The sequence below is a fragment of the Pogona vitticeps genome, chromosome 1 (genome assembly GCF_051106095.1).
Source record: "Pogona vitticeps strain Pit_001003342236 chromosome 1, PviZW2.1, whole genome shotgun sequence".
Classification (NCBI taxonomy): Eukaryota; Metazoa; Chordata; class Lepidosauria; order Squamata; family Agamidae; genus Pogona; species Pogona vitticeps.
The window spans coordinates 124,310,544-124,334,542 of record NC_135783.1 but is presented as its reverse complement, the minus strand read 5'-3'; the positions used below and the strand labels follow the sequence as shown (position 1 = coordinate 124,334,542).

Here is a 23,999-nt window from a genome sequence, read left to right as displayed (position 1 = left end):
AGCATCTCCAGTCCGTGGATCAGATCCCCTTGGACACAAGAGCGGACTGAAGGAATAGCCCAGAGTCGGGAGACAGGTGCAGACACCGCCAGAGTTGAAATAGTAGAGAAGTCTCTTACCTCTTAATGGCGATCAGCTCCCCTGACTCGTTACTTCTCCCCAGAAGGACAGAGCCGTACGTCCCATCTCCCAGCTGCTTGAGAGTTGTATACCTGTTCATAATGGGGACTCGCTAGAAAGCGGATGCACCCCAGTCCCTAGTCTGCTCTTTTCTGCAGCCAAAACATGTCCCCTCGCAGTGAAGCCAGTTTTTTTTGGTGGCAGCATAAACACAACGTATCCAGGGTTGTATGACGGTGTGCAGAGCTCATATTTTCAAGGGTTGGTTTCTGATCTGTGAAAACAAAGAGAAATGGTGAACATTTTCCAAGCTCAACTGTTGGAAGACTCTTAGTTCCTTGCACGGTGGTGCCTGAAGATAGAGGATCACATTATTGCTGACCCTTGCACAGGGGTTACGTGCGCTACCGGCTGAATGCCTACAGGAACTACTTAACTGCAGTTTCTATTAGTACTGATGACATAAAGACAATAGGCACAAGCATGTAAGACCAAGAGAGGAGGTTTCAAAGGTTACAGGGTTAATGAGAAGAACCTGGTACTACTCCGGACATGGCAAAACTATATGCTTTAATTGATACAAATGTAGACCTAAAATAGGTCAGACATTAAGGGCCAAAAATATCCCAACATAATTTAGGTCAATGATTAATCATATTGGAGACTTAATATGTTGGGAATATTAATGAAACGAGCTGCCATTATCTCGGTTACAAAACAAACTGAAAAAAAGAGATTTTTAAAAACTCTTTCTCACCTATCACCTGTCAATTGTATGCACTATGATTAAATCAGCTCACTTACTGGAAGGTTGAATAGGATCCTAATATATTCAAATGACATCACCCTCTAGTAATTTTTAAGAGACAGTGTGGGAAAACCACAAAATACTACATATTAGTTTATTCTCCGGGTACAAGAAACTCTGTATCATTCTTCTTTATTACTAGATTAGTGAGAGTCCTGAACCCTGAGTACAAGAGATTTGCTATGTAAATGGCTTACATATTTTCAAAAAAGGTTTCTATTGTCACAATGCATTTGATTTACCAAAAACATCCCTTCTTCTCTGCGACATAGCATGAACACAGGAAAAAAAGATAGCAAGTATTACGTTTATTAGATAGAGAAAACAGTACCAACAGCAAAACACAGGGCTCCTAAAAAGCAATATTGCGGACTTCCTTTGAAATCTATTATCTGCCATCAAGTCAATTCTAAGCCACAGTGAAACTTTTCAGGGTTTTCCAGATAGAGGATACTCAGAAGTGGTTTCCCATTCCCTTCTTCGGGGGGGGGGGATCCCGGGGCTGTACAGCTTGCCCAAATCAGGGTTGATTTCCTTTAGAATGGATAGGTTTGTTCTCCTTGCAGTCCAGGTGACTCTCAAGAGCCTCCTCCAGCATGACAATTCAAAGGCATCAATTCTTCGGCGGTCTGCTTTTTTTATGGTCCAGCTCTCACTTCCATACGTCACGACAGGAAAAACCATAGCTTTGATTATTCGGACTTTTGTTGGCAAGGTGATGTTTCTGCTCTTTAAGATGCTGTCAAGGTTTGCCATCGCTTTCCTCCCAAGAAGCAGGCGTCTTTTAATTTCGTCGCTGCTGTCTCCATCTCCAGTGATCATCGAGCCCAAGAAAGTAAAATCTGTCACTGCCTCCATATCTTCCCCTTCTATTTCCCAGGAGGTGATGGGACCAGTGGCCATGCTCTTAGTTTTTTTGATGTTGAGTTTCAGGCCATTTTTTGCACTCTCCTCTTTCACCCTCATTACAACGTTCTTTAATTCCTCCTCACTTTCTGCCATCAGAGTGGTATCATTTGCATATCGGATGTTGTTGATATTTCTTCCGGCACTCTTAATTCTGGCTTGGGATTGCTCCAGTCCAGCCTTCTGCATGATGTATTCTGCATATAGGTTAAATAAGCCGGGGGACAATATACAGCCTTGTCGTACTCCTTTCCCAATTTTGAACCAATCAGTTGTTCCATATCCAGTTCTAACTGTTGCTTCCTGTCCCACATATAGGTTTCTCAGGAGATAGACAAGGTGGTCAGGCACTCCCATTTCTTTAAGGACTTGCCATAGTTTGCTGTGGTCTACACAGTCAAAGGTGTTTGCATAGTCAATGAAGCAGAAGTAGATATTTTTCTGGAACTCTCTGGCTTTTTCCATAATCCAGCGCATGTTAGCAATTTGGTCTCTAGTTCCTCTGCCACTTTGGAATCCAGCTTGTACTTCTGGGAGTTCTCGCTCCACATACTGCTGAAGTCTACCTTGAAGGATTTTGAGCATAACCTTGCTAGCGTGTGAAATGAGTGCAATTGTACGGTAGTTGGAGCATTCTTTGGCACTGCCTTTCTTTGGGATTGGGATGTAGACTGATCTTTTCCAATCCTCTGGCCACTGTTGAGTTTTCCAAACTTGCTGGCATATTGAATGTAGCACCTTAAGAGCATCATCTTTTAAGATTTTAAATAGTTCAACTGGAATGTCATCACCTCCACTGGTCTTGTTGTTAGCCAGGCTTTCTAAGGCCCACTTGACTTCACTGTCCAGGATGTCTGGCTCAAAGTCAGCAACTATATTGTCTGGGTTGTCTGGGATATCCAAATCTTTCTGGCATAATTCCTATGTGTATTCTTGCCACCTCTTCTTGATGTCTTCTGCTTCTGTTAGGTCCCCTTCATTTTTGTCCTTTATCATGTTCATCTTTGCACAAAATGTTCCTCTAATATCTCCAATTTTCCTGAACAGATCTCTGGTTTTTCCTTTTCTGTTATTTTCCTCTATTTCCTTGCATTGTTCATTAAGAAGGCCCTCTTGTCTCTCCTTGCTACTCTTTGGAAGTCTGCATTCAATTTTCTGTAGCTTTCCCTATCTCCCTTGCATATGGTTTCCCTTCTCCTCTCTGGTATTTCTAAGGCCTCGTTGGACAGCCACTTTGCTTTCTTGCATTTCCTTTTCTTTGGGATGGTTTTTGTTGCTGCCTCCTGGACAATGTTACGAGCCTCTATCCAAAGTTCTTCAGGCACTCTGTCCACCAAATCGAGTTCCTTAAATCTGTTCTTTACTTCCACTGTGTATTCATAAGGGGTTTGGTTTAGATTATACCTGAGTGGCCCAGTGGTTTTTCCTACTCTCTTCAATTTAAGCTTGAATTTTGCTATGAGAAGCTGATGATCAGAGCCGCAGTCAGCTCCAGGTCTTGTTTTTGCTGACTGTATAGACTCTAGAGGTTCTCCATCTGTGGCTGTGGAGAATATAATCAATCTGATTTCGATATTGCCCATCTGGTGATTTCCATGTATAGAGTCGCCTCTTGTGTTGTTGGAAAAGAGTATTTGTGATGACCAGCTTGTTCTCTTGACAAAACTCTATTAGCCTTTGTCCTGCTTCGTTCTGAACTCCAAGGCCAAACTTCCCTGTTTATCTCTTGGCTCCCTACTTTAGCATTCCAGTCCCCTAGAATGAGAAGAACATCTTTCTTTGGTGTCAGTTCTAGAAGGTGTTGTAAATCTTCATAAAATTGTTCAGTTTCAGTCTCCTCAGCAATGGTGGTTGGTGCATAAACTTGGATTACTGTGATGTTGAAAGGTTTGCCTTGGATTTGTATTGACATCATTCTATCATTTTTGAGATTCTATCCCATTACAGCTTTTCCCACTCTTTTGTTGACTATGAAGGCTACTCCATTCCTTCTACAGGATTCTTGCCCACAATAGTAGATATGATAATCATCTGAGCTAAATTCGGCCATTCCTGTCCATTTTAGTTCACTGATGCCCAGGATGTCGATGTTTATTCTTGCCATCTCCTGTTTGACCACCTCCAGCTTCCCAAGGTTCATAGATCTTACGTTCCAGGTTCCTGTGCAGTATTTTTCTTTGCAGCATTGGACTTTCCTTTCACTTCCAGGCACGTCCACAGCTGAGCATCCTTTCGGCTTTGGCACAACCATTTCATTAGCTCTGGAGCTACTTGTACTTGTCCTCCGCACTTCCTCAGTAGCATGTTGGACGCCTTTCGACCTGAGGGGCCAATCTTCCAGCGTCATATCTTTTAGCCTTTTGTTTCTGATGATGGGGCGTTCTTGGCAAAGATACTGGAGTGCATTGCCAGTTCCTGCTCCAGGTGGATTGTGTTTAGTCAGAACTCTCCACTATGACCTGTCCGTCTTGGGTGTCCCTGCACGGCATAGCCCATAGCTTCTCTGAGTTACTTAAGCCCCTTCGCCACGACAAGGCAGCAATCCATGAAGGGGATTCAGCTGGTTTATTATTTATTTATTCTTTTGTTACCTTTCTTTTAGGGGATGGCTTATGTAATCAAATCACATACATGAAACTTTCTTAATCAGCACACACCACCACATAATTCAGATTAAGGTGATTAAATTAGGGTCATATACTTATTCTCTTCTGTTATTTGTGTGGAGCTGGCAAGATCCTATGGTTTTTGTTATTCCACTGCTTCCCACAGAGGAACTGGGAGGATGAACCACCCTGTTCACTGCAATCGCCACACCAAGTACTCTCAAAGCTTACCCTGAAGAGCTAAAAAAAATCAGGTTTTCAGACAGTGCACACAGCCACAGGCAGTGTGTTCTTGGAGTTTGGCCATGCATATGTATATGGACAGACAGAAGATTGGCACACAATTTACAGAATGGCCTCCATGCAGTCAGACTCATTACTAGAAATGGGGGGAGATTTAATATGGCCACTTAACAGTGAAGTGGAAAGGGTTCACATGAGTCAACCCCAGAGATAATAAGAACTCCATAATGTCTCCACTTTACTCATCATGTAATAAATTATTTTTGTCCATCAATTACTGAAGGCTATTTGGAGCAATACATGCCTACAGTTTTAATTCTCACAAGGTCTCCACAATCTCTTTAATGAAGCCATCCTTTTGCACACAAGCATCTCTTTATGCATATCTGAGATGCTGGACAAAAATACTGTAGTTAATTTAGGCTACAGTGTATGTATTCGGGAATATGGGACCTTGAATTCACTAAGACATTTTTCTGCATCCAAGGGACGTGGTGGTGCTGCGGGTTAAACCACAGAAGCCTCTGTGCTGTAAGGTCTGCAGATCTTCAGCTGTAAGATCGAATCCACATGACAGAGTGAGTGCCCGTCGCTTGTCCCAGCTCCTGCCAACCTAGCGGTTCGAAAGCATGCAAATGCGAGTAGATAAATAGGGACCACCTCGGTGGGAAAGTAACAGCGTTCTGTGTCCAAGTCGCACTGGCCATGTGACCACAGAAGATTGTCTTTGGACAAACGCTGGCTCTATGGCTTGGAAACGGAGATGAGCACCGCCCCCTAGAGTCGAACCCGACTGGACAAAAATTGTCAAGGGGAACCTTTACCTTTTTCTGCATCAAAATGTACCAGGTGGTGTTTTAGTTCATTATTCTAACAAGTATGCATTTCTTGTTTAAGAAACTTTCAAAAACTCCAGCCAACAAAGATCTTTTTTTAATCTAAAAGCAATCTGAAAGTAAGTTAACATAAAGTAACATAAAGACAGCAACCATTACCATATCTAAATGAGCAGGTGTAAAACTAAGAGAGAGAGAGAGAGAGAGAGAGAGAGAAGATTTTCCTGTTGATTTCAGTGTTTCATTTACAAATGAGCATATGCATTTACTTGAAAGGGCTACTAATTTCAATAAGACTACATGCTCAAATTATAGTATAGACATGTAATTCATATCCTCAGGGTAAGTCTGCAAGCTGCTCTCACCTACCCTGTTCTGGCTTGTGCATCTAGTTATCTTTAATACAAAGCTGGTTATCTAATCAAGAGAAGCTAGGCTTTGCTGCTGTGTATATCTCTTTGCCAATGCTATTGTGAGAAGCTGGCTATCTTGTTTGTGATGGGGCACTTTTTTTTGAATCCCATTGTGGTGTAGTGGACAGAGATACTAGTTCAAATCCCTACTCAGCCATGGAAACTTAGTAGGGAAGGAGGGGGGAGACTGGTAAAACACTCTTTAAGTACCTCACTTATCTTTAATACTGTATTAGGGCTACTCTAATTCAGCTCTGATTGGGCAGCACACAACATATATTTGCATGTCAGCTCAGACACTCAACTCTGCAAATGCTATTGCCTGAGCTCTGAGACATGCAAGTAGAAGAAAGAATCAGAGCCCAATTCCATCACAGACATGATGGCCAACCTGCTTTAGGACACAATACAGAGGGAACTGTTACATCCACTGGTGGCAAAAGTACAAATGGGAGGCTGGGTTTCAATATGTATAAAAATGTTGACAATCCAGATTTTATTCTCATCTAAACAGCTCAGGCTCAACATTTTTTTCTACATCTTGAGACTCAGTCTCCCATTTGTGCTTTTGCAAATTGCATTAGGGCAAAATCAAGAGAAATACAAAAGCAGGGTAGCACCTGGTGTTATTTAAAAATGACTCCTCCTCAAATACTAGACAGTAATCATTAGAAATAAATGTGCATATTTTTAGATGGAGAGAAATTCCAGAAAATGAATTCTTTGAGATAAGCAACAGAAAAAAATTATTTCGTTTTAAAACAGTCAGTAGTACATAATGAGAATAATGAGGCTTTTATGAAAGGTTGACTCAAGGCCACGTTCTGAATATTCATTCCCTGAAAGTTGATGGGCTCAGGTATGTAACTGCTTTTAAGGAGGAGGAAGGAGAAAGGTGGTTTTAATGATGCCAGGAGGCGGTATACACCTATCTGGAGGTTCGTAAATCTTGCACTGATCTTACCAGGCTGGGGGGAAAAAAAAAACAGCTATTACGTAGTAGCTGGTCTCATGTGTATCCAATGAAGGTGTGGTTATAGGCTTTCCAGTCTTTTTCTGAATTCTGGGCAAATGTAGATTTTTGGAGGGGGGGAAGGAAGCATTTAACCTGTTGCTGCCGTGGCATCTCTTTAAATGAGCTGTGGTTCTTTAACTGTCCTGTGCAACTCATGACCCATCAGGCCTGCCTAGAGTCTGCCACCCCCCCCCTTTAAATGTTTAATTTCCCCAGGCTTACTAATTCCCAGGGCCACCCTCTCTCATACATTGCTGGGGGATTCTCCTAGGCTTTGTAGATCATACAGCTTTCAACATCACTACCCCAAATACATAGTAACACTAGAGCAGACCTCAAGACCCTTCATAGTTGACCAAGATGATACCCTCTATTCATGACAGTTACAAAGTTACCTAAAGTGTGCCTGATTCCGAGAAATCCAGCCAAGCCTAAAAGCACATCTCTTAGAAGCAGGTGGCTGTAGAAAAGAAGAGTTGAGCTCGAATAGTAGTTACTGTACTGTGCATCAGCAACTCCTTGATTTATTTCTGTCAGGCAGATCTTGAGAAATAGGATCTCATGATCAGTGGGACAAACTGTTTCATTCCGAAACCATCCCAAAGAAGACAAGACTTACCCCAAATCAAATATTAAATCATGGGAAGAAAAAAGTGATTTTAACGTATTCCTTGGATAGTCCTTCCCATATTTTCTAAAGAATGGTGTGAATCTGGCCACTGACCCATAGACAATGACAGCTATAGACAATGCAATTCACAGGACCTATAGTGGAATAAATGTTCTGGTGGCCTGCATCATTCAGACTACTTACAAGTAGTAAATAATAAAGTTAAAATGACGCTAAGTCCAATTAACTTTTTTTTTAAAAAAAAAATCATATGTCAACTGGAAATCACATTTCCAGGCTACTGTATTTTGGGGGGGGGGGGGAGAGAACCTTTTGTGTCTTTCTCAAAGCTGCTATTGGGCCTCTTAGAACGCCCTTTCGCCTCGTACGTTCTAAGCCCTTTCTTACGACATTAACATCTAAACACGGGCAGGAAAAACAAGTGTTAAAGACTCAAGAGAGCTAGACAATGAAACAGTTCCGACTTTCCCTACGCTCTCCCGTCTCAGGCCCAGAGCCGTAGCAACAGCCCTGAGGATGTGGGACAATCAGCACAAGCCAAGGATCAGCCCGGTTTTTCAAAGCCTCCCCTCCCCCCCTTTGTCGTGTCCGGAGGATGATCCAACCGCGGCTGCCTCCGTGCCCCGTCCGTCCGTCCATCCCTTCCTTCCCCCCCCGTCCCCGCCTTCCAAGAGACGGCAAGTCCCGCCTGGTGGGCTCCTGCAAAAGGGGGACGAGACCCGAAAGTACCGACCTCGCTTATGGGAGCCGCAGATGCTGGCCAGGGCTGAGACAAGCTCATCGCGCTCCGGAGACAGGCAAGAAGGCGCTTTCCGCCCCTCCGGAGGAGGAGGAGGAGGGAGTGGGAAACCCCCCCACCGGCGCCCCGAAGGGAAATACGGCCACATAACCGGGGCAAGCGGGAGCTTTCCCGGGCGAAAACAGCTCAACAGCGCCCCTTGTGGCTCTCCGGAGGCACGCGGGGGCCGCCTGCTCTGGAGAAGGGCCTGGGTGACGTCAGCAAGACGAAGGGGAGGAGGCGCCCCTGAGGAGGGCTCAGCCCGGGCGGGAGATGGGAAGGCCGGGGAGGGAGGGGGGGAAAACAGGGTGGGGGGAATTTCCCCCCCCCTCGAGCGTCGGTTTTTGAACCCTCGGGGTTGACCTGGAAGACCTGAAGCACCAGGGGAAGGAAGGGAGCATCGGCCAAGCGCCCACCTCTTGCCACTTCACTGTCCCGCCCCGCATGGTGCGGGGGCGCTGGAGGAAGGCAGCCCTTCAGGTTGCCAGGGTGGGCCCCGGTGGTCTCTTTCAGCAAAACCACAGCCTTGTGTGCTTAAGGCTGGGGAAGACGTGCCCTATACTGTATATAGGCCACAAAAAGCTCAGGCTATAATGGTAGTCTTACTTTTGTTATTTATACAGTGTTATACACACCACGGACGCTTGACTATGATATTATTTATTTATTTATTTCATTTATACCCCGCCTATCTAGTCAGTTGTGACCACTCTATGCAATATGAATATTGCATAGCAGTTGTGCAGAAAATATTGGCCCTCCACCTTTTGGTATAAACTTTGAAGAGTTCACTGAGTATGGCAGATGATAGGACATTTGGGGATTAACAACTTGAAAAACCCAGAAGCTAAAGTAAGGTTTCCCCGAGGGACAGCACACAAAAACATATGAAGGGTCACACATGACATACTGCAGCTTAAGGAAGACATCATCTAGGGATGCAAAACCATGCACAATTCCCGCTGGTTTCCAATGGGATCTCTCCCTGTGTCCCCATTTAGTATATGAAGAAACAGCTGAAGCAACTTCCAAGGCCCATCTCCACTGCTTGTTTCTTTACCCTCAGAAGCTGCAAACCTGTCAGTCACAATCTAGTGCCACTTCATGTCTCTTTTCTTTGTGTTGGATGTACACCTTAATATGGTAACAGATTTTGAGTGTGTCTGGGGAACTGAAAGCAGAACTGCCAGGAGGCCAGACTCCATTAGCCGTCTAGACTTCTAGCAGGGTCACCCAAGGCAGAACAGTCAAAAGCTGAGACACCAGAGGTATCCATCCTCTTCAGAGGTTAATGCTTGTATAAGCAAAAGAAAAGTGTTTTCAATGCTGATGGAGGCAGAGGACTCATTTTTTCTGTTTTACTTGTGTTCTTAATATTGCTCTTATTATTAATTTTAATGATATCCATTTCATGCTTTCTATTATTGTAATACTTTATTATTTAGCTTTTAAGTTTGTTTCTTTTAATATTGTAAGCTGCCTTGGATCCTTTAAGAGAGAGGTGGCATATAAATATTTTAAATAAATAAATCTACTGAAGTGAAGCTATTGTCAGTCCAGCAGCAGTGGTGAAAGGTGAGACTGACGGAAAACTTTTCACAGATAATGCTCAAGCTACCTCTTGCTAGTACTGCACAGAAGAAGGCAAGAATAAATCATTTTTTTTTAATTGTAGGCATGTACTGAAGAATTTCAGAAGAAAATTGGTGTGTGCTTTATAAATTACAGTACAGCTCTTGATTGTATGGCTCATGAAAAGCTCCATATGATTCAAAGAAATGGGCATGCCACAACATTTAATTGTCCTGGTGTATAACCTGCGTGCTTGACAAGAGACTACTGTGAGGACTGAATAAGGAGACACAGAATGGTTTCCAGCTGGAAATGCTATCAGACAAAGATAGTTTGTCCACCCTCTTGTTCACTCTGTATGGAGAACATATATTAAATGCTCATTTAGATTTAGATAAAGTAGTGAAAATTGGTGGAAGAAACATCAGTAATTTAAGATATGCAGATGACATCCCCATTACTGGCAGAAAAAAAGCGAATGACATGAAATAACTACTGAGGAAGGTTAAAGAAAAAAAGTGCAGAAGCTGGCTTACAGCTGAACACTAGTATGACAAAAATAATGACTTAAAAAGAATTGTGTAATGTTGATAGTACTAACATTGTTAAAGATTTTCCATAGTGAAACTTTCATTCAATACTCAACCAAAAAACAACCAAGAAATTGGAAGAAGGCTGAGACTTGGAAGGGCAACTATAGAGGATATAGAAAACGAGGCAGAAAATGACTAAGATCGCCCAGAATGTGTTATTCACAATTACTAAGAAATGAAAGCTAGACAATGAAGGGCGGGGGGGGAGGAACAAGAAGAAAAAGAGGTCTTTTTGACATGTGGCTGGGACAACTTTACTGATACCAGCGGCTGCCAGAAAGGCAGATCAAGTGAGTTCTAGAGCAGATCAAGTTTGAACTCTAGGAGCTAAAATGGCTAAACTGAGGTTTATCGTATTTTGGATGTATCAAGAGCTGGTTGACTGGAAAGGACTGTGTAAGGAAAATTGGAAGGCCATAGAAAAAGAGGACGGCCTGAGAGATGGACTGACTCAAAAAGGGAAACCATGGCCATTAGCTTGCAAGACGTGAGAAGAAAGAGAGCTGTCAATAATAGGACGTTTTGAAGGCCATTAACGGACAAGGTCGCCCGAACTGGGAAAGGGCCTAGTAAAAGGCACATATCACACAAGAAGTCTTTCCAGAGCTTCCAACGTTTCTTATATCGCCTCCGTTTTCCAATAGGGGCCGTACTACCATCAAGGAACAGGAGGTCCCTTCCTTTCTGTCTAACTCCATGGTTCTTCGTCCTCTCGCACTTAACGGGCTGGCTGGTGCGCTTCCTTCCGGTTTGCCTCCCTACGCGTTTGCGCAGCGTCTGGTCTAGCATTTCGCCTCGTCTGCTCCCTTCCGACGGTTCAGTCCAGTGGCGGTCCGTCGCGCGCTCGGAGCCCGATCCTGCTTCACTCTTCGGAAAAATGGCTGCCGTACGCCGCGCTCGCCGCGACTCTCGCTGCGTGGTTCGCTTCTCCGACCGAGAACTCTGCTAATTTCTCTTCCCTGCTTGTTTGTTTTCGAGAGGGAGGGGAAACCAAAGAAGGGCCCTGAGCCCCGCTTCGGTAACAGCGAGCGAGAGGCGTGAAACCCGCCGAAGAACCGCCGCCGCCCGCCTCGGGAAGGGCAAGAGCGCCGCAGCCTGACAGGAGTGACCGTTGGAGAGACGGGCAGCCTGGGCCTGGAAGAGCCTGGGCCTCAGCATGGTGAGGGGCGGGGGCGGGGCGCGAGGAGGGGGCGGGGCCTCCACGAAGGCCAGCTTCTCAAGGCCGTTGACGTGCGTCAGCAGGGAGCTTGCAAGCCCCGCCCCCTCCGGACAGGTGGTGGAGGAGCGAAGGCAAGGGCGCTTCCTCGCACACTGTAACATTTATTTATTTATTTATTTATTTGATTTATATCCCGCCCATCTGGTCTATACGACCACTCTAGGCGGCTAGAGTTGAAGGCCATTAACGCACATATAATAAAATAACAGAAGAATTACATAAAACTTCAAATAACAATTACAAACCAGAAAGAACCTGTATGAACTGTAGGTAAAACTAAAAACCAATGAAAATGCTGCGATCATTAGCCTTTTTTTGACTGGAAGCAGGCTACTTTGTAGGAAAAAACAAAATAAAAATTAAAAGGACTAAAAAAAAGGGACAAAACGTGTTTTTTTTTAGTCTTAAAGACTAACATCTGGGTTTTTTTTTCTCTTGATGTGAGCTTTCGTGGACAAGGCCACTTTGTCAGACATAAGGAGAAATATTGCAAATATTTATACATGGCATACATGGCATAGTGTTATTCTTCCATTTTTTCTAAATCCTTTGTACACATAGTGTGTCAAGGGGATGAATGGGGAGAACATTTTATTTCTATAGTTAAGGAAACTTTTGACACCCCCGACCCATCTGCCCCCAAATTGAAATTCAAGGTGAATTGCCCATATTTTCAAGCACAACGTTGAGTATACAAGATACTTTCCACATGACGTGTTAGCATTTGCATTTTGCTCTGCTCTGGTAGAAATTCTGGTTCAATCCTGACTTTTTTATTTCATTAAAATATGCATACTATTAAATATTTTAACTGTATTGTTATATTTGAATGTGCTTTTACATCATATACTTGAATTTGGATTTAACTCCTAAACCAGTTTTACTTTGGTTGGTTTAAATCCTACATCTTTCTTTAGGAGTTTAAGACTAGTTTCATAACTCTTCTGACTTTCATCTGCTTATTATGTCTTTACAATAAGGCTACAACACTAGATTAAGTAACCGGTCCAGGGTCCTCAATTTAGATTTTAAACTGAGCAAATTTAAACCTGTGTTTTTTTCAGGCTTAATTCTTATATTATTAAGGTCTTTAACAGCACTTGCAATAAAGGATTTTGACGTTTTGTTAAGCTCTTGTTATCTGGTCAGATCTTTGTTAATTTCTGTTCTGCTGTTGTTGCATGAATAAGCTGTGATTACTTGTATCTGAACTGGTAAGAGTACAAATATCTCCATGCAGTGAATACTGCCTGTTCATGTTTTACTTTCGGAATTATAGTATGCATGGAACCTGTTCTGGGGTAGACACAGTACTACTACAGTTTATCCTGGATTGCTGTTCAAGATTTTGTGAATTAAATATGGCCCCAGAATAATTTATTTATTTATTAGATATCTATCCCGCCCATCTAGACCAAAAGTCTACTCAAAGAGAAATTTGATGCAAATAATCTTGAGCAATAACAGATGTAAACAAACTAACAGTTGGCAGGCTAGAATGTCACTGCCCTGAATTATTTGCCATCTTGGGCTTTGGTTGAAGGGCTGTGGGTAAAGGTGCTGGAAGAGTTGTTCTCCGTGCTTAGCGCTTTGCTACCATGTTGTGAACATGGGTTGCCTTTTTTTTCCTACTGAAATTTTATATAAGGCAATGTTAGCATATTGCTTATATTTCAGTCAAAAGTATGAATAAGCAAGTATGATAAAATTAGAGATACTTCGTAGCACATTTTTCTAATCAGAAATGTTGGCTGACGGTGTTTACAGCAGGAAGTGTTCATGTACTCTGCTTTAGAAATTGATACCTTTGTGTTTATCTATACAGTATAGATAATTCCAGCAAGTTAACAAAGGCAAGTTAAATAACAATAAATATCATTGTGGATGCTTGTAAATGATCTTGATATGTACCAGGAAATTTATCATAATAGCACATTTATAAGAAAGCTCATGTTAAAATCTGTGTCCTTTTAAGGTACTTAATATATGTGATATATTCATTATCAGGCAGAAGGTGAAGAAGAGTGTCACCCTGACGTGGTTAAAGCAGATGACAATGAAAGGTCTGGGGAAGCAAACCTTCAGGTATATCTGATATTTTGTCTTCAGAAAGTGAATCATTTTTTAGTCTTGTTATTTAGAGGATTTTTTCTAGTCTTCATGTACTTGCCTCATTTAGCACTAATCTATAGGAATTCTTTGCATAGTGTGTGATAATGCTCTTTATTTTTTGGGATTGATATTTTGAGCAGAAATATTCATAACATTGAAGTTTTAATAGGAAATTCTATAATTGGGGCTCTAGAGTAAGTTTTAGTAGAAGTAGCCATGTTAGTCTGTCCTAGCATAGCAGGCAAAAGCAAAACAAAAAATAAAGACAACAATAACATTGTGCCATCTTAAAGACTAACTGCTATATTTTAATGTGAGCTTTCGTGGGTAAGTCCACTTCCTCTGAGGTGGACTAGTCCACAAAAGCTCACATTAAGATATAGCAGCTAGTCTTTAATGTGCCACAATGTTTTTGTGGTCTTTTATACAGTACTTCTTTTGTTTTTGTCTGATATGCTTTAGAGCGGTGGTTCTTAACCTTGGTTACTCAGGTGTTTTTGAACTGCAACTCCGAGAAACCCCAGCCAGCACAGCTGGTGGTGAAGGCTTCTGGGAGTTGCAGTCCAGAAACACCCGAGTAACCCAAGGTTAAGAACCACTGCTTTAGAATAAGTAACTCTTTTATCTTTACTGTGTGGAAGTACATTCATTCATACAGATCCTGTAATTCTTTGTTTCTTTCTGGTGTAAAATCTTTTAGCACTGTTGTTTATAGCAAATCTTGGCCATTTGTCAAAGAATTAACTATAGTAAACTGCAAGCAAAGACTTCCTTCCTTTCTTTTATTTATTTATTTATTTATTTATTTATTTATTTATTTATTTATTTATTTATTTATTTATTTATTTATTTATTTATTTATTTATTTATTTATTTATTTATTTATTTATGCTATCTTTTGACAACAGACTGAGGCATCCTAGCGTCATAGTGTGACACCTGCCACACTCCTATCTGGAGAATCAGCTGTCTCTTTTTTAACAGCAGATTTTCTCGCTGTAATTCTAAAGTGAAAAGTTTACTGTTTAGCAGAAACAGTAATTATTTAAGAATTATATTGTGTTTTTAGCAAGCTAAATGATCTGTAAAGACCTCTTTGAATTAGTTCAGGAGTGCCTGCTAGCCCCTCAAACAGTTCTTCACCATATTTACCCAGATGGAAAATTGGAAAAAGTAGCTGAAATTCATCACTACCTAGGACTTTACAGTTATGTTTTTGAAAACTTTTGCTAGCATCTTAGGGTGACTTGATGACACAGAATATTTCATACAGAAGATGCTTTGTTCTTAGAGCCAGCTTATTGACATCTCAGCTCTTTTTTTATGATGCTCCATTGGGACTGGAACTGTCAAGAAGTACAAAATCCTACTTGGTTTGCTTCCAGATATGGTCTGGAGAGGCTTATGACATGATTGACATGACCGTTTCTTGAGTGCTGGGCCTCTGATTGTAGTTACAAATGCAATGAAATTCACCATTGGAATGTCAATTACTGATTATTAATTTTTAAAAAATAGGAGAAAACGGAAAGAATTATTTGCTTCATGTAATCAGGGAGAAGTTAATTATCTTAAGTACCTCTCACTTGTGACATGTATGTCACTTAACCTCTTGTACGTAGACGTATCTATCCAGATATTGGATTTAGTTTCTGGATTTCTAGGCAGAACTCCAGGTGTTCAGAGCACAGTGGATGTTTGAACTTACCCCAGGGGTGAGCTCTACGAGTTTGGAAGCACGATCTTGCAGACCATCAGCAAGAGGAGCTTCAGTAAAGACTATTGATGCCAAAGGAAAATTGGAACTAGCAAAAGAGGAAAAGGTAATGAACGTGATCTTTTAAGAACAATAGTGCATCTCTTCTGTAAGCTAACAGCATTATATTCTCGCATCCTATTGCTTTCTTTCTTTCTTTCTTTGAAATTCACTTTTGCAAACTACAATTTCATTTACCAAAAAAACATGATGTTATGTAACTCAGTTTTAAGACTTCTTAGGAATATTACAGATATAGTGTACTCTTTCTCTGCCAGCTGCCTCAGACTTCATTTCTAGAGATCCCTCGGGTGCTTGATTTTCTGCTTACCCATTTTGTTGGTCTGCTATAGGTGCAAAATAATAATACGTAGGTATTTACTTCTATTCAGGTGACACTAGTCACCATAACATTGACAAATCATGGGGTTTTTTGCTTTTGGAAATAGACAGTATCTTTATGTTTTGATATTTCTAAGCAGGTCCTTTAGTTTCATAGAAATATAGATGAATGGGTTTAAGACTAGTTTCAAAACTGGATAGGTAGTTTAATTATATGCAGTAATCATGCTAGTCAAATAGAGAATGAATTTAAGATACCAATTTCAAAATTAAATAGAACCTAGGATTATAAATAAAATGTTCACTTAAAATAGATCGGAATAGGAACTGATTTTAGTTATAAATGTTAGTGTTTTTAAACTATTTTAAATGCCGGTAATGTTTTGGATTATGCTGTATTTCATAGTTGAGAATAAATTTTGTCTTGCTTACATATATAAGTGATTCTTAAACAATTCACTGATTTTTCTGCAGGCAAGAGAACTGTTCCTGAAGGCAGTGGAACAAGAACAAAATGGAGCTCTTTATGAAGGTAATCTCTTACTTGCATTTTAATCTTACACAGTAAATTTCTGGATCCTGGCAGCTGTTTATGAGTTGATGTCATTGCCAGCTGTAGTAAAAACTAATATTTTAAATGGTAATTGCTATGAGAAGAGGAGGTATAAATGTGATTGACAGCTAGGTATTTCTTGTACTCGCAGCTTATGATAAATTAATCTTGCTGCAAAAGAAAATACCATTATCGATGGTTCAGAGGACTATGTGTTGCCAAGCATGAGACTTTCATATTTTGAGGATTATAGCCCTCAGAAGTTTGCAGGAAATTTTCCAGCCAGAATTCTGGGGCTTTAGTAAAAAAGCACCAAAATCCTTTGAGGTATTTTTAATTGCTTACAGTTAAGGAATAAAGGCTATGCCTGGGACCTGATGGGAGCTGCAAAGCCATTAAGGGTCTCGTAATTTCCTAAGAGGCACTCTGTATGGAACACAATGGTCAGGGAGACTGCCGGACTCATGATGCCCACATAACTTTGCTTCTCCCAACCACTTCAGTCTTAGACTCATTATGTCTTATGGAGCCTTTATTCATCAACTGTAAGTGATTAAAAAGGCCTGAGAGGACTTTGATATTGTATTGTAGTTTAGTTTAGTTTACAGTAGTTTATTGGCTAAAGCCCAGAATTCTGGCCAAGGGAATTCCTAGATACCCCTGGAGGCTGTAGTCAAAAAATATGAAAGTCAGTGCAACTTCTTTGTAAATAAAGACACTTTTCAAAAAAGAGAGTGTGTAATTTTGTATAATTTATATACAATACACAATTGTGTATTGTGTATAAAATAACATGTTTTTGCCGTAAGATTTGGTAGGGAAAATGCATTTCCAAGATGCTTTGGAACAAATCGAGCTGTAGTTTACTTCAGTTTAGCAGATTGTAGACAGGGCACTAGCTGGAGTCCAAGTGGACTTGACTGTCATAGGAATGCTAAGAGATGTTACTGAGAGAGAGATCAGAGTCTATGTCTATGAAGGCAGTTTCTTCATACCCAGAAAATATTACAGGAACCTCGGTTATTAATATATGTGGTGTACCAAGAAGCCTTGATCTCTGTTAGGGCCGTTAGAAATACACTGCAACTTGTTTTATGGAAGTACCGTGTTTTCCTGAAAATAAGACAGAAAATAAGAAATATTAATTTTTGCTCCAAAAACACACTAGGGCTTATTTTCAGGGAATGTTTACTTTTTTCATGTACAACAATCTATATTTATTCAAATAGTCATGTCAACTTCTTCTGGTTGCTGCACAGTGGTGGAGGGCGGGGTTTCACTTAACTGGGGCTTATTTTAGGACTAGGGCTTACGAGCATCCTGAAAAATCATGCTAGGGCTTATTTTCAGGTTAGGTCTTATTTTTTGGAAACAGGCTAGATGTGAGCAATTTTTCACCCCCCTCCACCTTTTAATGAATAACAGTTACTCACTTTTTTGAAGAACTTGTTTTGAATGAATTTTTGGTGTAAGATTACAGTGGTATAAAAAAAACAACAGTTGCATAAGAACTGTGGAAAATACTGATTTTAGAAGCAGTTTTAATAATTTTTCAGTAATTGTAATATAAATACAGTCTATTTTAGTAGATGTTAACCTTTGTGTTTAGCTATTAAGTTTTACCGTCTGGCTATGCAACTGGTCCCAGATATTGAGTTTAAGATTACCTACACCCGATCTCCAGATGGTGACACTATTGGGAAGAGCTAGTAAGTATGGCATATTTCTTTATTATTTCAAGGGATAAGATCCTGAAGCACTATCTGGCTGCATATTTGCATTCCTAAACTCAATTAAAACCGACTTTTATGGAGTTATATATGCCAGAGTTTACTGATATAAGTAAATGGAAAACAATCTAACTTGGCAAAAGGGGGTGATTTTGTACTCTGTCATATCCTTGAGTAATCATGGCAAAAACCATCACTCTGTATAATGGAAAGCTTGTTCACAGTTAGTGGGCACAATCTGGTGGTGAAATGGTGGGTTCCTGTGGACTCAGGAGGGAGCAGTCCACATTACAGTTCTCAGTTCTCTCTCATTCCGCAAGATAAGATCTGGAGAACGGGGAATCTGTGCAGAACCAGTTTTCAGTGGCAGGGAGATCTGTGTGCAGGAAAGTTTGGTGGCTGCTGGAGGAATGCTTTAGCTTGGTGCGTAGACGTTCCATTGAAATTGGTGGGACTGATTTCACAGTGTGTTGGGCTAGGCTTTTTGTCAGTTTAATACTTAGCCTGCACAGCTTCTTTAAGTGCTTGCTGTGTATATTTCAGTTGTCACTATAACTTATTGAACCAAAAGATCAGTGAACTTCTAGGATTAAAGTGCAGTTTTATAAAGATGTAGTTACTTGTGAATGCTGCCTTGCTGCCAGATTTTATTCTATAGTAATTAACAATTAACTAGAAACAGAGTCAGAAAAAATAATATGAGTATTTCTCATCACAGCAGAAAAATGACACATACAATCTTACAGCATTCCAGTATAGTAAGCCAACATACTGTGACCAAAATCCTGTTGTATAACTGTACACATGCAGCTGGAGGTTGAGCTTGTAGTAGTTCTGCAACAACCAAGGGCAAAGTACGATCCCCAAAGCACTTCCACCAGTGTATTGTGTTGCCAGTTGTGCTGGGGATTCACGATTGCATAACTGCATGGAGCAATACCTTGTTGCCGTATGTAATGCCCAGTACATTTAAGCCTGCATAACTTTACGCTGTGCTAGCATAAACAGGATACTGGCTTATATATGTTATGATCAGTATAACTTTTGCTTGAAATTATATGAGTTGTGAAAGATCCTGCTGGATCCATAATGGAAGAGAAACTAAATTGCAATAGATAGATTCCTTTATCACAGTTAATAGCCAAGTGGTCAGAATCTCTGGTGAGCTACACTTTAATTAAGATAACTCACATGAGTCTTGATAGCAAATAGCAGCTCATTAATGAGGTGCTGTTTGCATTCCTGGGAATGAAGCCAGCACATTGTTAATGAATGGTACTACAGTGGTACCTCGGTTTGCGAACGCCTCAGTTTATGTAGTTTTCAGTTTACAAACCGAAATCCATGGAAAATAATGCCTTGGTTTACGTTTTTTTTTCTCTCTTTTTTCTGCAGTACGAAAGTGTTTTTCCAGGGTGCATTGCGCCTATACCACCGCCCCTTTCCTAGCGCAATTGGTATTTCGGTTTAGAAAATTTCCACATTACATAACGTTGTGTAGAATTGATTAATTTTGTAAACCGGGGTACACTTGTACTCTTCTGATTTCTCTTATAGAAGTGTAACTTTGCCTATAGGATTCTGTCCAGTATCTAGTTAAATGTAACGTACTAATACAGTGGTGCCCCGCATAGCGATGATATCCCTGCAGCCAAAATCGTTGCTATATGGATTCGTCGCTATGCAAAATAAAAAAGCCCATAGGAATGCATTAAAACCCATTTAATGTGTTCCTATGGGCAAAGAACTCACCTTTATGCGAAAATCTTCCATACGGCCGCCATTTTCGCTGCCCGGTAAGCAAGGAATCCGGGCGAAAACACAGCGGGTGGGCTTTTTTTTTTTTTTTTAACCCGGTGGCCATTTTGGAACCGCCGATCAGCTGTTGGGAAATAGTTATGCGAAAATCGGTAAGCGAAACAGCTTACTGATCATCGCAAAGCGATTTTTCCCATTAGAAACTTCGCAATGCGATCGCAAAAAATCCGTCGCTATGCAGATTTGTCGTTAAACGGGGTGCCTGTTAAGCGAGGCACCACTGTATGACTTTTTATGAAGTGACACACATACTAAAGGAACTGGTAGGTAACAGTTGTAGATTGTTTCAGTATCTTTAGAATGATTTTGCAACCAGATAGTATGACTGCTTATATAGGCGAAAATCCTGTTTCTGCATTATGCATGCATAACAACATTTGCGCACATCCCCCCCCAGCATGCTTCCCTTTGCTCAATCAATTGTGCACCTGGTTGCAAAATCAGTATTTGCAATCTCATGAGGAGAGAATTTCAGAGGAGGAAAAACCACGTGTGCAGCTGCCTTTAGAAGAAAAGCAAAAAGGATTCTAGCTTTTGTTCTAGAAGTGTTTTGTTCTTTGGTATATAAAATTCTCAACTATTTCTGCTGTGCTAGAAGTTTTAAGAAATGAGAACATACAGTCATGAATAATTTTGGACAATCCTGGTGTAACTGCTTAAATTTGTATTCTATTTTCTGTTTCAGTCAAAATTTGTTGTTTGTAAATTGCTAGATATGTTAAACAGCTGAACTAAAAAGAAAAGCATGCATGACAGAAAAGCATAAATAGGCAGCAATGACATAAATCAATATTCAGTATTATGTCTACAGAGCTTTTTACAAGCTTAAGGGAAGCACCTTGTAATCGACATGCTGAATCACCTGTAACATCTCTCTAAGAAAAGGAAACTTTTGCCTTATCACAAGCCCTTTGGGACATCTTGAGGGTGTTAGGATTGTTCTGTCTCCTTAGAATAAAAGAACATTGAATGCAATCCTGTGTGCACTTTCTTGGGAGCAAGCTTCATTGAACACCGTGTGATTTAATTTGCAGTATATTTGCATAGGATTTTTTTATCATTTGTAGAATAGCTGTTGTTAGTGCTGTTTTGCTGTACCAAGCAAAGCATTGTACTGCAGTGGTTCTTAACTTTTTCTTTACCACAAACCGTTTTTAAATATATTTTGCTGCCACAGACCACCAAGACTTAACTCCAGATTTAAAACTCTAAGGTGCATCAAATATTTATTTAAAGTTTCTCATTAACGGTCTCATTGACAGATATTCCTTGCTATAACGGCAACACTTTTTAAGGTGACTGGAGGAAGCTTCATTTTGCTTTGAACAGGATCCACCCTCATCAACAGCATCAGTTCTTTTATGTTTCGGATTCAGCCAACAATCTATTCTGAGGCTTAGCCAAAGTGTATTGTAATAAAATTCGCTGCGATAATATCAAAAATTCACTGTATCTATCAAGAACCAAATGGTTTCATTAGCAGAAATCAGAGAAGAAACATAATCACGAAGTCTGTCTGAACGCTCACTCACACTGACTGACTCCAACTCTCCCTTCCCATGGCTTCTGACTGCGCAGTAGCAAGAAATGTCATGTACTGTCTCTCAGCCACTCAGCATCATTCACTTTCATGTTCTCACCATTTGCTATCAAACAGTTATTTTCATAACCAATTTTTTACTTGTATTTGTTTTTAATAGAGACAGCAGGTTGAAAAAAACATGTTTTACACAAAGAAGCAAGAGAAATTAAAATTTTGTTCTGCATTTTCTTTCCTCTTGCTTTCAGTCTTTCTATTTTAACTGCAAAAGATCATAACATTTCTTCAAGCCTTCGTGGACCCTCTGTGAGGACATTGCGACCTCACAGGATGTCTATGGACCACACGTTAAGAACCTATGCTGTAGTATGCTCATTGATCTGTTTGTTTAATTTATATGCAATTTTCTCTATATTTAAATAGGTAAAATGACATTAAAAGACACACAAACAAGTAAAATCAGTCTTTGTACAATACAATGACTGCAGTCCTGTTGCCAGAAGTTACACCACATAAAGTTGATTACATCATTAGCCATGGCAATTTTTCAAAAATTAAAAATTTCCAGTTATTTCCCCCCATCCTGCAAAGGTACCAAGTCTCCCTTGGGATCTCTTTCATCATGGGGAATTTGTTGGAGGCTGCAGGATGAGGCAAGCCTTTGCTTTTGCTGCCACCAGTAAAGGCCACTGGTAATGATTTTTGGAATTATTTCTCCCATTCCTACTGCATCCAATAGTTTCCCCACAACAAAAGGGATCCAGTGGGAGCCCCAGGAGTGATTGGAATTTTTTTATTTCTGAAAACATCTTGTGCCTGATGACATCATCAGCCTTACGTTGTGTAACTTCTGGCAGTGGATTTCAGCCATTGTTTAGAAGCATAATGTAGCATAGCAGAACCGTAACTGTTTATTTGTCTAAAAATCAACAGTGATGGAGCCAGAGCCTCTCTTTTGGGAGACTGTTCTATAGCTTAAACACTCCGATCAGTAAGGACCCTGTTCTTTGGCAGCCACAGGATCTTGATGGGCTGTTAGAGAATGAAGTGGGTTTTAAGAACCTGGTGCCAGGCTACGGAGGAGTGGTGTTCCTAGCACTGACTCTTTGCATCTAAGCTCGCAACTATCTCTTGTACGTTTCAGGGGTTCTAACTGGTTACACTTGAGAGTCAGACCACATTGGCAAATGCATCGTTGCCCCCGTTACACTGTTATCCCAGCAAGCTTGCAAATCCTTAAGTGCCATGTGCCTGTAATATCAGATGTGCAAACAAATCTCTATTGTTTCCCAGTCTACCAATCCCAAAACATAAGCAAGCTAATTTGGCAAATGCACATTGAGGCAACCATGTATTACAATAAACAGTCTTTTCCCTTAAAATGTGTGTTCCTTCTAAAAGCAAATTTCTGCTTTTTTCTAATGAGGCTCTTTTGTTAGTCTTTGGTGTTTAGGGATTAGCCTTCAACAGAAAGAAATGGAAAAACAAACCCCTCTGTTTCAAAACAAAAATACTGATCTTGTGACCATTCTAGTGTTTGTCACTAGATGGCAGTCATTTCAAAGGTTTCCATTCTTGCAATGACCAGCAGGGTACACAGACCTCAAAATACATGGAGAAACTTTTTTTATACAGTGGTGCCTCGCTGCTAGACAATTGCCTCAAAATGAGGAATTCGCTAGACAATGACTTTTTTTGAGCGATGTTGTGCACGATGTTTGGGTCCTTGCCTTGCAAGATAGTTTTTTTTATCCTGTTTTGCAAGACAGTTTTCCCCCCAATTGGAACACATTAATTACATAAGACCTACTTTTTTATCCCAAAAAAGTGGGGAAGAAAGTGTATGCTGCTGTTTTTCCTAGAAAGCCAGCAGCATACACTTCCCCACTTTTTTGGGATAAAAAAATTGGTCTTATGTAATCAATGTGTTTCAATGCAGGGGGGGAAACCATCTTGCAAAGCATCACCAATGGGGCTATGGCTACAAATTTAAATGGTAGAGGATGGTGAAAACAGCCAGGAACTAAAGGATAAAGAGATTATAAAAAATAAAAATGACAAACATAGTGCCCCATTAACACAAATTATGTAGTTGAGTTTCCCACATTTGGGGAAACACAGAGATTAACAGCATACCCAAAGTACAATGGATAAGCCTCTTCCTGGGAAAACCACTTTTATGACATGGTATTTCCCTTGCAAGGTATGAGTTAGAATAGCCCTTGCACCTCATACCCCCTTCTGTCCCCTGACCCCCCAATTCATGGTGACCCCCTGGCTGTACCTCCCACTCAGTACAGGGTTGCATAGCCCAGTCCTGCCAGAGGCCAAGAGAGTTCCTCAGTGTTTTGGGGTGCCCTGTGGGACCTCCATCAGGGGCTAGGTGTTCCTCCCACAATCCTCTAGTG

The 23,999-nt window shown here is 40.7% G+C and overlaps 2 protein-coding genes and 1 non-coding gene across 4 annotated transcripts in view; 1 reads left to right on the top strand and 2 right to left on the bottom strand.

Moving 5' to 3' along the window:
• The window catches only part of CILK1 (ciliogenesis associated kinase 1), a 30,731-nt gene extending 22,226 nt beyond the window's left edge, over nt 1–8,505 (bottom strand). Inside the window, exons 1-2 of the mRNA XM_020813834.3 lie at nt 8,312–8,505; nt 120–394 (exon numbers count right to left, since the gene is read on the bottom strand). Of these exons, the coding sequence (XP_020669493.3) occupies nt 120–220 (101 nt within the window). The 5' untranslated portion in view covers nt 221–394; nt 8,312–8,505. The remainder of the gene's footprint in view (nt 1–119; nt 395–8,311) is intronic.
• A 3,036-nt stretch (nt 8,506–11,541) lies between these two features.
• FBXO9 (F-box protein 9) overlaps nt 11,542–23,999 on the top strand; it is a 33,307-nt gene continuing 20,849 nt past the window's right edge. The window contains exons 1-5 of one of the 2 annotated variants that reach the window (XM_020813824.3): nt 11,542–11,680; nt 13,748–13,825; nt 15,517–15,675; nt 16,425–16,482; nt 18,113–18,212. In XM_020813824.3, coding sequence (XP_020669483.3) covers nt 11,678–11,680; nt 13,748–13,825; nt 15,517–15,675; nt 16,425–16,482; nt 18,113–18,212 — 398 coding nt within the window. In that variant the 5' untranslated portion in view covers nt 11,542–11,677. The remainder of the gene's footprint in view (nt 11,681–13,747; nt 13,826–15,516; nt 15,676–16,424; nt 16,483–18,112; nt 18,213–23,999) is intronic. The other variant, XM_020813825.3, reaches the window with a different exon arrangement.
• On the bottom strand, nt 23,637–23,802 carry LOC144586197 (U1 spliceosomal RNA). Its single transcript, XR_013540935.1, has one exon. It is a non-coding gene; the product is annotated as a U1 spliceosomal RNA (small nuclear RNA).